General features: G+C 45.4%; 1 protein-coding gene across 2 annotated transcripts in view; it reads left to right on the top strand.

The window, feature by feature from the left end:
• The first annotated feature begins 6,323 nt into the window (after positions 1-6,323).
• crema (cAMP responsive element modulator a) overlaps positions 6,324-13,551 on the top strand; it is a 30,836-nt gene continuing 23,608 nt past the window's right edge. The window contains exons 1-3 of one of the 2 annotated variants that reach the window (XM_028593292.1): positions 6,324-6,477; positions 8,411-8,512; positions 9,849-9,980. In XM_028593292.1, the coding sequence (XP_028449093.1) occupies positions 8,417-8,512; positions 9,849-9,980 (228 nt within the window). In that variant the 5' untranslated portion in view covers positions 6,324-6,477; positions 8,411-8,416. Of the gene's footprint in view, positions 6,478-6,506; positions 6,721-8,410; positions 8,513-9,848; positions 9,981-13,551 lie in introns of those variants that run through there. The other variant, XM_028593291.1, reaches the window with a different exon arrangement.

Genomic DNA, 13,551 nt, shown 5'->3' with positions numbered 1-13,551 from the left:
CCGAGTCCCAGCTAGCTAGCAGCTCCCCCGAGTCCCAGCTGGCCGGCGGTTTCCCCGACTCCCAGCTGGCCGGCGGTTTCCCCGACTCCCAGCTAGCTGGCAGCTCCCCCGACTCCCAGCTAGCCGGCAGCTCCCCTGAGTCCCAGCTAGCTGGTAGTCTCTCTAGCGTCCCCGAGTCCTCTGGTGTCCCCGAGCTCTCTGGTGTCCCTAGTGTCCCCAAGCTGCCCAGTGTCCCAGCACTGCCCAGCACCCCTGTGACTTCGCCGGTCTCCGGCTCCCATGAGACCGCCTCTGGGACTTTGCCGGTCTCTGGGACCACCTCTGGGACTTTGCCGGTCACTAGGACCACCTCTGGGACTTTGCCGGTCTCTGGGACCACCTCTGGGACTTCGCCGACCTCTGGGACTATGCCGGTCTCTGGCGTCCCAGAGACCGCCCCTAAGACTGTGCCCGTCTCTGTCACTGTGCCTGTCTTCGTCCCTGTCTCTGTGCCTGTCCCCATCCCTGTCACTGTGCTCGTCTCCGTCCCTATCACCGTGCCCATCCTTGCCCCCGTCACCGTGCCCATCCTTGTCCCTGTCACCGTGCCTGTCCTTTTCCCTGTCACCGTGCCCATCCTTGTCTCTGTCCCCTTCACTATCAGTGTCCCCATTACTTTCCCTGTGTCTGAGTCTGTCCCGTCTGAGTCTGTCCCGTCTGAGTCCGTCCCTGTTCTGTCCGAGCCTGTCTTGTCTGAGTCCGGGTCTGTCCCTGTTCTGTCCGAGTCTATCTTGTCTGAGTCTGTCCCTGTTCTGCCCGGGTCTGTCTTGTCTGGTTCCGAGTCTGTCTTGTCTGAGTCCGAGTCTGTCCCTGTTCTGTCTGAGTCTGTCCCGTCTGAGTCCGTCCCTGTTCTGTCCGAGCCTGTCTTGTCTGAGTCCGAGTCTGTCCCTGTTCTTCCCGGGTCTGTCTTGTCTGGTTCCGAGTCTGTCTTGTCTGAGTCCGAGTCTGTCCCTGTTCTGTCTGAGTCTGTCCCGTCTGAGTCCGTCCCTGTTCTGTCCGAGCCTGTCTTGTCTGAGTCCGAGTCTGTCCCTGTTCTGTCCGAGTCTGTCTTGTCTGAGTCTGAGTCTGTCCCTGTTCTGCCCGGGTCTGTCTTGTCTGGTTCCGAGTCCGTCCCTGTTCTGTCGGAGTCTGTTCTGTCCGAGTCTGTCCCTGTTCTGTCCTAGTCTGTCTTGTCGAAGTCGGCACAGTTCTGTGTTCTCTGTGCCCCCAGTGTCCTCTGTGTTCCCTGTGCCCCCAGTGTCCTCTGTGTTCCCTGTGCCCCCAGTGTCCTCTGTTCTCTGTGCCCCCAGTGTCCTCTGTGTTCTCTGTGCCCCCAGTGTCCTCTGTGTTCTCTGTGCCCCCAGTGCTCTGTGTTCTCTTTGCCCCCAGTGCTCTGTGCCCCCAGTGCTGTGTGTTCTCTGTGCCCCCAGTGCTCTGTGTTCTCTGTGCCCCCAGTGCTCTGTGCCCCCAGTGCTCTGTGCCCCCAGTGCTCTGTGTTCTCTGTGCCCCCAGTGCTCTGTGTTCTCTGTGCCCCCAGTGCTCTGTGCCCCCAGTGCTCTGTGTTCTCTGTGCCCCCAGTGCTCTGTGTTCCCTGTGCCCCCAGTGCTCTGTGCTCTCTATGCCCCCCAGTGCTCTGTGTTCCCCGTGCCCCCGGGGCTCTCTGTGTTCCCCGTGCCCCCGGGGCTCTCTGTGTTCCCCGTGCCCCCGGGGCTCTCCCTCTGTTCCCTGTGCCCCCGGGCCCCTCTGTTCCCTGTGCCCCGGGCCCCTCTGTTCCCTGTGCCCCCGGGCCCCTCTGTTCCCTGTGCCCCGGGCTCCTCTGTTCCTGGTGCCCCAGTGACTGTTTCCCCCTCCTGTCTTCCCTCGCTGCCCTCCCTGGGCCGTTCTTTGTTTTAGGGTCGTCTGGGATCCGACCCTTGAGGGGGGGGTTCTGTTGTGGTTTCTGTATTTTGCCTTGTGTTTTGTGCCGTTTCTGTTGCTTCGTAGTTTTCTGTATGTTTCCTGTTTTTGTTGTTCTCCCTTGTGTTTAGTGTTGTCAAGTTTCTGTGTTTAGTTGATTTCATGTTTCCCGGTTTATGTTCTGCTTCCTGTTTTATTTTGATAGTCTGGTCTTCTGTCTTGTCATGTCTAGCTTTGCTTTCTGTTCCCACCTTTGTTGATTGCCTTGCCCCGCCCTGATGTGCTTCACCTGTTGTCTCACCTGTTTATGATTTGCCTGTCACCTCATGTATTTAGCCTCTGTGTTCCCCTTGTCTCTTGTCAGATCGTCTTGTGTGCTTGCCCATGTCTGGTGTTTGTTCCTTTTGTATTTTCTGTTTGCTCCTGCCGTCAGTGTTCGATTTTGTATGTTTCCAGTCCTTGTACTGCCGCCCTTTGTTATATTAAATACCTCAGTTTGACCGCCTCCTGCCTGCCTGCCTCCTCTCTGCATTTGGGTCCGAATTCCTTGCTCCCTCGTCACAAGTTAAGCTGCAAAGGCCACAACGGACGCCTCTCTGATGGTATTAACAGCATGTCATTGTGTTACACGTTCATCCCAGGCTAATTTTGTGCTAAAGAGCTGTCTGGCCCAGGTCATATGGCTCCCTGCTGTCAGGCCTTCATGGCCCCCCGAGGGTCCCCCTTCTGCTGCTGGTACCCAGCCATCTGGAGCCTCCATCCTCTAACTGCAGCACAGGCCCAGGAGGGTAAGCAGTGGGCTGAGAGTTTACCCAGGGCCTGTTGTGAAATGGTTGTTTAAAGCAGGGGTCTTCAACATTGTTTAAACCAAGGCCCTCTTAATTAAACGAGAGGCGGAGCAGGGACCCCCTACTACATATATTTTATAAAAGGAAGTTGCATATTAAACTGGGCCTACAATAACATGTGAGGGGCCTAAAGCCTTTACACATAGTTTTTAGTGAATAGAATACTAAGCTGTTAAAATAATACTTGTTGGCACGATTTTATAAATCATGTTTAAATGTTAAACATACATGTGTCAGAGTGAATCCTTAGGATGAATTGTATGTGTGGATGGCTACCTTAGTGACTACCTTACCTATAGGCCAGTTAGCCTATCAATAATGTTTTTGTTTTCACTAATAGGCTCATATATATATCTGCTAATATGTTGAATTCATGTTAAGACAATTTCTTTTTTTAAACATTCAAAAAATTATTAAATATAATATTATTAAATTTGGTGGCCCCCCTGCAGTAACTCTGAGGACGGCCTAGGGGTCCCAGACCCCATGTCGAAGAACTCTGGTTTAAAACACTTGAATAAGCAATTCATGGTGTTTAGTTTAAAACAGTCTAAAGGAAATATTAAATTACAGTGTGGTTAAAACTTACTATTTACAATATTTTACAGTACATGATTTACAGCTAATATGTGAGAAATGTACTCAACCTTATTTAACAGTATTCACTTTTACTACGAACCATCACAGGAAGTGCTTTTATTTTGAAGTAGCCTACATGAAAGTTGTCTGTTGTGTACTCTCATGGCCTGTGTGATGAGACGAACGTGAGATGCTAGTTGCGATTTGTCCTTTGCGTTCCACTTCCGGGATGCAATATTATTCCCTACAATGGCGACGCCAAGACCCGCCCTTCAATAACATTCCCACACTACTATTAGCCAGGCGTCCATGCTTACATGTTCAGGTCCTATCCCCTGACGACTCGAGGTCAATGCCTAACCCCAACCAATCGAGCTGTTATTGAAGGGTGGCTATTTTGCAGCGGCTCTGTGTGGAGTTTAGCACCGCCCATGACGATTCTGATTGGTTTAAAGAAATGCCATTAAACCAGAGCAAGTTTTCCTCCCATTCCCGAATGCTATGTGGACTAGCCAGACCCTCCTTCAGTGCGCTTTGGAGGAAGGTCTGGCAAAGCGAGACTAGATGCGATAGGTCCGTCACTAGTTTGTTCCATTTCCTGTTTGAAATACTGCAGCATATTGAGCAGTAAAATGTTCACAGTAAAAGACAAGTGTTTTTGGTCGTCATTCGAAGCCACTACCCAAAGTGAGAGAGCCGAAAAAGAAGCTAGAAGCTATGGATGCAAGGGTGGGAAGGGGGCCCATAGAGAATGCCTTTCTACAGGGCCCAGAATTTGGTACTACGCCCCTGCAAATGTGACACATGAGTTTTACAGATTGATGGATAGTGAAAATGTTCTGTGGGAAAATTGAAACAACAACAAAAAAAGCAGAAATAGGAATACAAAAACGTGCAATAGGATCAAAAAATGGAAAAAAAATATTCCAATTGAAAGTTATTTTTCAGAACGAACACTGCATAATATACTGTAGGACAAATCACAGGAAAATTAGAATACAAGGGGAAATGGGAAACAAAATGAAATTGTCTTCTAAAAAACATCTATATTGTTGTTTTTTTCTTCATAATGTTTTTGGATTATTTATTTTTTTCAAAAGGCAGAGAATGACACACCTGATGGAACATTTTGCCTTCCAAACTAGGGACAGAGTGGTGGTTCCAATTTGATCCATTTACAGTGTACAACATACATACACATATAGGTAAGTAATGCAACCTCTGCATATTGTACTCGAAAACACCTTATTCACTTATTGCTGAATTAGGTGCTTTTACGTCCCACTGTTAGAGATTAAGGGAGGGACTTGTCCATGCAGAGCAGTGCTCTTTGATAACAGCGGGGTGGGGGCAGGGTTGGAACAGTCCCACCTCTGCTGGCATGCAGGAGGACAGATGGTGCTCCTGGGCTCAGCCAGAGTCCCATCTAAATAAAGGAATTTAGAGAGTACACAACAGACTGTACAGTACAGCCACAGTACTGTACACACCTTTATACATCAGAATGAAATGATAATAATAATAATAATAATAATAATAATACATTTTATTTATGGGCACCTTTCAGCAGACAAATACTTTCAAAACTATCAGATGTTGATATATATATACAGTCTATATATCGGTATGTTGCTGTAGATGTTGTGTAGTTCCTGTATATAATATATATAAATATACTGGTATGTTGCTGTTGTGGTGTCTGTATACATACGTATATACACACATATACATACATACATACACATATATATATATATATATATATATATATATATATATATATATCTATACATACAATATCTGTATGTTGCTGTAGAATAGATGATGCTGTACTCTCTGTATAATATATAATGTATAAGTTTCTGTAGTTGCTGTGTAGTCTCTGTGTATAATATATAATATATATACCTGTATGTCATGTATTATACAGAACAAATGTGTTTAAGGAGTTTTTTCCCAGCACTACATTAGCATAGCATAGTAGCACACGTCTTCAGTATGTTAAATGTTATGCAAAGTAAATAGTTTTATTTGTACAGTTTGAGAATTGTATGGCAAAATGACTTGAAATGTGAAGTAGATAAGGAGTCATGGTAACATATTGTATCAAATATTGGGAGGAATATAACAGAAGCTAGGGGAAGAAGTATCCTATTTACAGGCTGAACAGAGTCTACTACACCCCCATCACAATACAGTGGATGGGGCTGGAGTCAGGAGAAGATGTAGCCTACTGGGTAGCTGGGACATTTTTATTACAGTAATCAACTCGAGATACAGTCATTAACTTTGCATTATTTAATGCTTACTGCTGCTAGAGATGTATACTTATTCTACTTTTACACACATATTATTGTTTCTGTTTAAAAAAAAATGCTTAAAATGTTATATAACCCTGAATGTTAGGATCAATTAATCCTGTTGCATGGCTGCTTTTTAAAGTGTTGTTGCTTATTTCAGCCAGTAGATGGCAACATTACTCTGGTCTGGAAACATGCGACTCACCACAGCAAGTATCCAACATTGATATATTTGCTTTGTCATCTAATTCATATTATTGCAATCTTGAATCTCGTTTGTGTTTCGTTGGAATTGGCATTACTTTGTCCGTGTATTAGCTTTAAAATGTCCTACATTTAGTTTTGTAGACACGTTGTAAGCCTATTTGAAGTGATCGCCTATACCAGTTAATATTCATGTCTATATTTTCTCTTCCTACAATTAACAGAAATATATCTTAAAAATATATATTTTACAGTTGAGTTGAACTTTATTCAGGCCAACTCAGTGGTTTGGTCCAGAGTAAACAGAGTAGAAGCGGTCTTTAAAACAATATATTTCAATATACTAAAAACGTGTGTGCTATGCAGCAGTACAATTCGTACAATTTGCTCATTTAATACTTTATAAAGATACATTTAAAGATTTTGGCCGCCGGCCGTTGACGCCGTGCATAGCGAATGCGGAAGTAGGTGGGACCGAATCATCTCGCTCCACCGGGACACTCTTTGACGTTAAACCGACTCGTCGGTCGACATTTTGGGCACAGCATCATCAGCGCTGACGTGAAACTACGTGTGCGAAGGCCGTCCACCCATACTGTCATTAGTGACGAGTCAGACTACGTAAAACTTCGGTAAGTCATGCAAAGCTGTCACATTTTTTACTCCGCGCCAGTCGGCCAGAGTCGAGGGACAGTGGGCAGACATGTCCGCGGTGCCGGACGTCTCGTTACAACTTTGCTTTGAGAACAGGCCGACCAACATGGAGTAAAAAAAAACGTTCCCACTCGGCTCCGCTGGCAGCGGCTCCTTTCTGCTCAAGTTTTCAGAGCTGCGTCAAGTCACACGGAACAAGATGTCGGATGTTTGAGCGAAAGGTGTCTCTGTCTTCAAAATAAAATATTCCATATACGAAAATACTAATGCTTCAGTTTTTGTTTCAAATTCCTCTTACATATAGACCTTCCTTTCTTTATTTGCTGTATTGCGTTGATAAGAGTATAACGTAAAAAGTAAAAGTAAAAGTGTTGAAATGAAACAGATATATAGCCCACAGCTTCATTTTCACTTTGCATTAGGCCTAACGGTACTTTGTTCAACTTGAAAATTCAAAGTGTACGTTTTGTTGCCTATATTGTCCTCTGCTTTGACAGGACCTACAGTTCTTGAATTGTGCTTTAATTGAATTTGTTTTAATCTCATTGATTTTGCATTATGGGAACACTTTCTAATCAGATGTTTCACTCCTTCACTGGCAGATAGTAGACCACATGAACTTGAGATGTAAGTGTTTGAACGGATGTTTATCAGACAGGCCCATGTTCATTTCTGTGAACATATTTGGAAATATTTGAAGTACAGTCTCCTTGTGACTGTGACACTGGCTGTTGACGTCCGTCAGGTCTTTGTGATCTTCATCCTTCAAACTTACAAGCAACGCACGAGTGGACAGCACAAATGAAAGTATAGGGATGCACAGAATCCAGATTTTTGGGGTTCGGCCAAATACCGAATCCACTGGTTAAGATTTTGCTGAAACCGAATACCGAATCCTCCTCCCATCCTCAGTCCATAAACACAGTAAACACATGAATGAAGTAAACAGGGACTGTCCTTCCTTTGCCGTACCTGAAGTTTCTGCATTCTGGCTGTTGTCTGGAGATTCCTTCATGCACAACTCGTATTCTTTCGGATGTTTCAGACCAAATGTTGTAACAGCGGCCATGTTGTGTATAGTTTAGGGTCCTCGCCACCACCAGACAAATCGGCATCGCAAATTGAACATGTAGCTGGACTTGAATGGCCTTCTTTTGACTGAAAGTACTGCCAAACAACACTTTTTCTGCTCACGAGTTCCATTTCCACTTTCTCACAGCCTGCTGTATTGAACGCTCCACCTACGGAAACACCTTCCTGTAATCAACAGCGACCAGCGTTACGAGCCTATAGTACGCGCGTAGTGCAAGCGTAGGGTTCGGTTCGGTTCGGTTTGGTTTCGGTGGAAAAAAATTCTCATCAGAAACCGAACCCTGTCAAAAAGCCCAATATTCAGCCGAATCTGAAGCCCAATCCTGGATTCGGTGCATCCCTACTGAATTCCAAATGTGTTCATTGTGTTCGGCTGTACCAATGATATATTTTCATGACAAGGTTTTTGTTTACCTACATTGGTTTTATCTTTGTCAATCATGTTTCAGATTCAGACTTTAAAAAGTAACTTTTCAGTTTACAACTTTAAACGCGTGTTTGACTTTGGCCCGTTGGAAACACCATTTAAACCTCCATCGTGACAATGAAACTCAATAAAAACGGACAACAACAACAAATAACATTAGGTGGCAAACAGCTCAGAAAACAGACAGTCCAAGGGGTGCAGGTTATATATTATGTTATCAGAGGGGGCGAGATCCTGTTTAACCTAGTTCCAGGGAAATGCTGTATCTAACTAGTCCTAGGAGAGGAAGTTTGGTATCACATGAAAAGACAATCATTTGTTTGGGATGTCTGATAATGGTACTGGAGAACAAATACAGGAAGTATTAATACTCTGCTTGTCTGTATGCCTAGGTGACTATGGATATGTCAGTCTCGCCTCAGCTGGACAGCAGTTTGAACAACTCGGTGACAGATGGAGAGGGGAACTACAGTGAAGACAGTCCGTCTCCCCAGGTACACACACACACACACACACACACACACACACACACATACACACACACACACACACAGCTAAAGTGTTCATTAATTTAAACGGACAGAGAAGGTACTGCAGGGCATCAATGTCACTTAAACACTTGATGGACAATTGTTACACTTGTTTAGCCAACGTTTAGACATTCCAGTCTATGATGTTTCACTAAGCCTACATTTACATTTTGGTTTAAAAACGAATATCTTTTGCTACATTTGCCTCTCATTCCCCCTGCTCTGGCGTTCCCCACTCTCATTCCCACTGCTCTGGTGTTCCCCCCTCTCATTCCCCCTGCTCTGGTGTTTTCCCCCTCTCATTCCCCCTGCTCTGGCGTTCCCCACTCTCATTCCCACTGCTCTGGTGTTCCCCCCTCTCATTCCCCCTGCTCTGGCGTTCCCCACTCTCATTCCCACTGCTCTGGTGTTTCCCCCTCTCATTCCCCCTGCTCTGGTGTTTTCCCCCTCTCATTCCCCCTGCTCTGGTGTTTCCCCCTCTCATTCCCACTGCTCTGGTGTTTCCCCCTCTCATTCCCCCTGCTCTGGTGTTTTCCCCTCTCATTCCCCCTGCTCTGGTGTTTCCCCCTCTCATTCCCCCTGCTCTGGCGTTTCCGAGCCCCTAAACTGGAGACATTAAGAAACACTTCTGACCTGTTTTGGTTTGGAATCTGCAGGGTTGTGTTTCAGTCTCAACGGCCGCAAACGGAGACCTTTGGCAACACCGACACTGACCCCAACGTTTCTCCTCCTGATTGGGTCATGACGTCTTGTTCTCTCAGACTAAGCTACTAACGTTAACATGGCAACTATCAGAGACAGGTGGAGTCTCCACTCTACCTCCTGTTTATGCCCAGTACACGAGAATTTTGATGAGATATTTTGGTTTGGGCGTGTTAGTTGAAATGGAGATTAGTTCTTCTACTGGAGCTAAAAACACTTGCAGTTTTGGGGGTTAAATTATGGAATGAACCTAATGATCAGTTGAAAATACATACGTCTCTGTTGAGTTTTGCTTTTGGCTCAAAACTCTACTTAAAAACCAAAACGTGACAGCTCGTGGTCAGTGTACCTTGGAAGGTTTAGACATCTAACTATAAATCGGGGAATTTTTGTATGTGCGTGTATGTTTGTCTGTTGTCTTTGAAGTATCTCATGAACTGTTCATCCAATCTACTTCACACTTTTTTTCCCTGGGTACCCAATGAACTCGGGGTTTGTATTTTGGAGCAGTTTGGACAGCATTGGATATTGGATATTATATTAATAAACTGTGAAGTAAACTGGATCTTGCCGTGATTGTCTGGAGTTGTGCCTGCAGGTCTCGGTGGCAGGAGAGTCTCCTGGTGTGACTGTGGTCCAGCTGTGCGATGGTCAGACGGTGCAGGTCCAGGGGGTGATCCAGGCCCCTCAGACCTCTGTCATACAGTCACCACAAGTCCAGACTGTCCAGGTGAGAACATGCTGTGGTCGCCGATGCCATGATTTGTACTCCTATTAAGCTTCAGCTTCTTTTTATTAAACCGAGAACAGCCCGGTCTGTGAGATACTGAAAGTTAGCCCCACATGTTGACTACAGGCTGTGTGCCGCAGAAATATCAGCATCAACAAGATCTGTTTTTAAGTCCTGTGGTGTTCAAATTAATTCTCAGGACACTCAAAACACGTCCAAATCATGTCTCAATTATGTCAGAGCAAGTTTAGTCATTCAATATATAACCAAGTCAAGTCTATCAGAGCAAACCCCAAGTCATTGAAGACAAGTCCAGGAAATTTCTCAAGTCAATTCAAGTTAAATCTGTCAAAAAGTCTCATGTTGAGTCTGAAGTCTTTTGCGTCAAATCTAACTCCTAATTTCCACCGGTTGCGGAATGTCTGCGGACCAGCTCCGCTGCGTGTCTGCTGCGTGCTCCGCCGTCCGTCAATACCCACCAGGTCCGGATTTGTTGCGGAACGGCTGCGGCCATGACTGACAGCTGTAGTCACAAGGACCCACAAGATCTTGCGAATTCAGGTAGAATAGAACCACAAAACCAACAACAGTTAGTTTCCATCCAGAGGAGTAGAGGGGAAACAGCTCTTTGCTGTGTTTTCAAGGTGTAGTGCAGGAAATATGATCCGCCGTGAGCACGCTGGATTTTATTTTGAAAATTAACCGGATGTTTTATTTTGTTTATGTGCTCGACTTCCTGTCCCGCACTGTCTGCCCTGTGCTGAATTGCTGCGGAGCTCTCCGGTGTCTGCGTATCTGCTGCGGAGGGCTGCGGACCGCCGGAGCTGGGACGGAGTCGGAACGCAGCCGTTCTGCAGTGGAAATACACACTCTGGCCCTCATTTATCATTCTTGCGTAGAAACGGGCGTATATATGTTGGCGCTTACGCTCCTCCCACCGCCTGATTTATGAAGCTGTGCGTACCTTTGAAATCCAGGTGTACGCAATACCTGCCCTTGATAAATGCCGCGGCTGAAAACGATCGTCATTAGAATAACACGCCCCAATATATTCTGGGTTTTGAGGCCTCGCCCCTACAATTCACGACATGGCGAGACGTAATCCGGCTGAGAAGCGACACTTTTCAGAGGTGGAGATTGAAACCCTGATATCTCCGGTTCATTTGCATTAAAGTGTGTACTATTTGGCAGCCTGAAAACTGGTATTAAAGGCTGTAGAAAGAATGCGGAATGGAAGGAGATCACTGATGCGGTCAACAGTGTTGCTGTGGTAAATCGGACTCCAGCTGAAGTTTAGCCTATTTAATTTATACATCGACACATTTTTCTATAGTCCTAATAGTAATATACAGGCTTCTATTGCAATCTCTTAGGCCTACATATGTAGGTGTACTTATATTTAAATAAACACACAGTAGCGGAGTTTAAGTCTTTTATTTTACTCGTGTTTTTTTTTCATGAGTCGGAATAACGAGGCAACAGCTGAGGGAGAGCGCTTGTCCTCCGCCCCCCATGCTGGACCACCTCGACCCTGTCTAATGACAGCAGAGGGGCTGGAAAAACAAGCCAAAATAACTTAGTCAATGGCAGAAATAAATCATTCACTTGAAAGAGAAACAAAAACCCGAAGAATAAATAAATATGTTGTGCATCGTCATGTTTCCTGTATTGAATATCATTGCCAAACATAACATTATACCTTTTAAAAGCGAGGAATAATATCCTGTCTCCTTCGTATAGCATTTCCGCACTAACTCAAAACGTGCGTACATGTACACCACCTCCTGAGCTGGCGTAGGATTTGAGCGTGCTGTATGCCAACGTCCATATTGATAAATCTCAAAGTCACCGTGGTTTTGGGTGTACGCTGGAAATTTGGTGTACGCACTTTTGATAAATGAGGGCCACTGACTGGTTTGCCCCACTGGTGCTGTTTGTTTGGGCAGGTGAGAATGCGACAATCGAACTCTGGTGAACACCAAAAGCGGACCAAACAAGCGTACCGAGACTTGCTTGAAGAGGTGGTCTCGGTAAGCTTTCATTCCAACTCTGGAGCGGTTTGTTTGTGGTGAGACCGTGATCTGACCTCGAACCGCACCAGCTAATATATACTCCTCCAGTCTGAGCTGAGGTCTCCTGTGGTCAGGTGTGTTCAGCAACCTGTGATGCAGCAGAGCAGCAAACTGTAGCAGCTTCAATGTTTCTCTCACAGAATTAGACAGCGGTCAAGCTCACCGTCCGTCACTCGCATCTCCGTGGTCAAACCAGCCGCCGCTAAAGTTGGAGACAGACGCCGGCAGAGCAGAGAGAAGTCTCGGTGACCAGAGCAGACGTAGCAACGTCTCTCGTGAAACAATGTCTGATCATTTTAATGAAATGAGCTGGTTTGACCACTAGACCAGAACACAGGACCTTCTTCCTGTATTTACTTTCTTGCTCCTGCCCCCAGACACATCCGACCAATAAGAGGAGTGGACGTTCATGCGTGATTTGTAATGACACATTTTGGTACGCTTGGATTTTTCCAGGTGTGAAACCAAACCAAACCGAGGGCAAATTGCTCCAAGTTTACAAACCCATCAACTGATTAGGACCAAAGCAAACAAACTACAGGTGTGAAAATGCCCTAAGCCAAGCCTCTAGTCTGTTGGAGCAAGTCTCAAGGCATGCCTGAAGTCATTCAAGACTGCTACTAGTCAAATTTAGTAAGTAAATTGAGTAAGTTTCCAAGTCCAAGTTGAGTCTTTATTCTGCCAGAGCAAGTCTTGAGTCCAGTTTTAAGTCATACAAGACAACGCCAAGTCTAGTCTCAAGTCCGTCCAAGTAAGGGTCAAGCAAAAGAACAAGTGAAATGTCAAGTCCTCATTTTGGCAACTTAAAGCTATAGTGTGTAGTTTCTGTCTCCCCCATGAGGAATTTTAAGTAATGACAACAAAACTGTTGGTGCGTCCACATGATATTGCCTTCCGTGATCATGTACCCCCCCTCCTCCTCCACATAGGTGCTAGTAGCCAAGGAGGACACCATGATGAAAAAACCACAATGGACTCTTCAGAAGAGGTCATTATCTTCACTGGAGCTTCTGTGTGGGAAAGTCACCGGACGCCCCAATCTTTTGAACATAGTCCTACTGAGAAATCCAGAGAGAGTTGTGTGGAGCCGATAGTCTTAATTAGCTTTGTAGCAACTCATTTGGCAATGGCTTGAATGTAACCAGGGCTCGTGGCCTCTGGTTGCCCCCTTTGGCAAACACCTGTTCAAATTTCTTTTTAAATATAAAAACAAATCAAGACTTACAAAACTGGAAAATGTTATTTCAAAAGAAGTCAATATTTTATTTGGTTGTCTCCGTAAAGTTTAAACACTACATTCGTGCACAACACATTTCAGCTGTTATGCAACCGCTTTCCATGCACGTGCGTTTTCAGTGAAAAGATAGATACAGGCAAAGCAATTTTCTGTTCACGTTAACGCCGCATGTTAAAATCCGGTGCTATTGTGGCACTGGTGGCTGGTATCTACCGGATGGAATAGCAACGCAGATTTCGGTGCCACCTAAATGTCTGTTGCT

The sequence above is a fragment of the Perca flavescens genome, chromosome 12 (genome assembly GCF_004354835.1).
Source record: "Perca flavescens isolate YP-PL-M2 chromosome 12, PFLA_1.0, whole genome shotgun sequence".
Lineage (NCBI taxonomy): Eukaryota > Metazoa > Chordata > Actinopteri > Perciformes > Percidae > Perca > Perca flavescens.
This window is presented reverse-complemented; position numbering and strand designations above follow the sequence as displayed.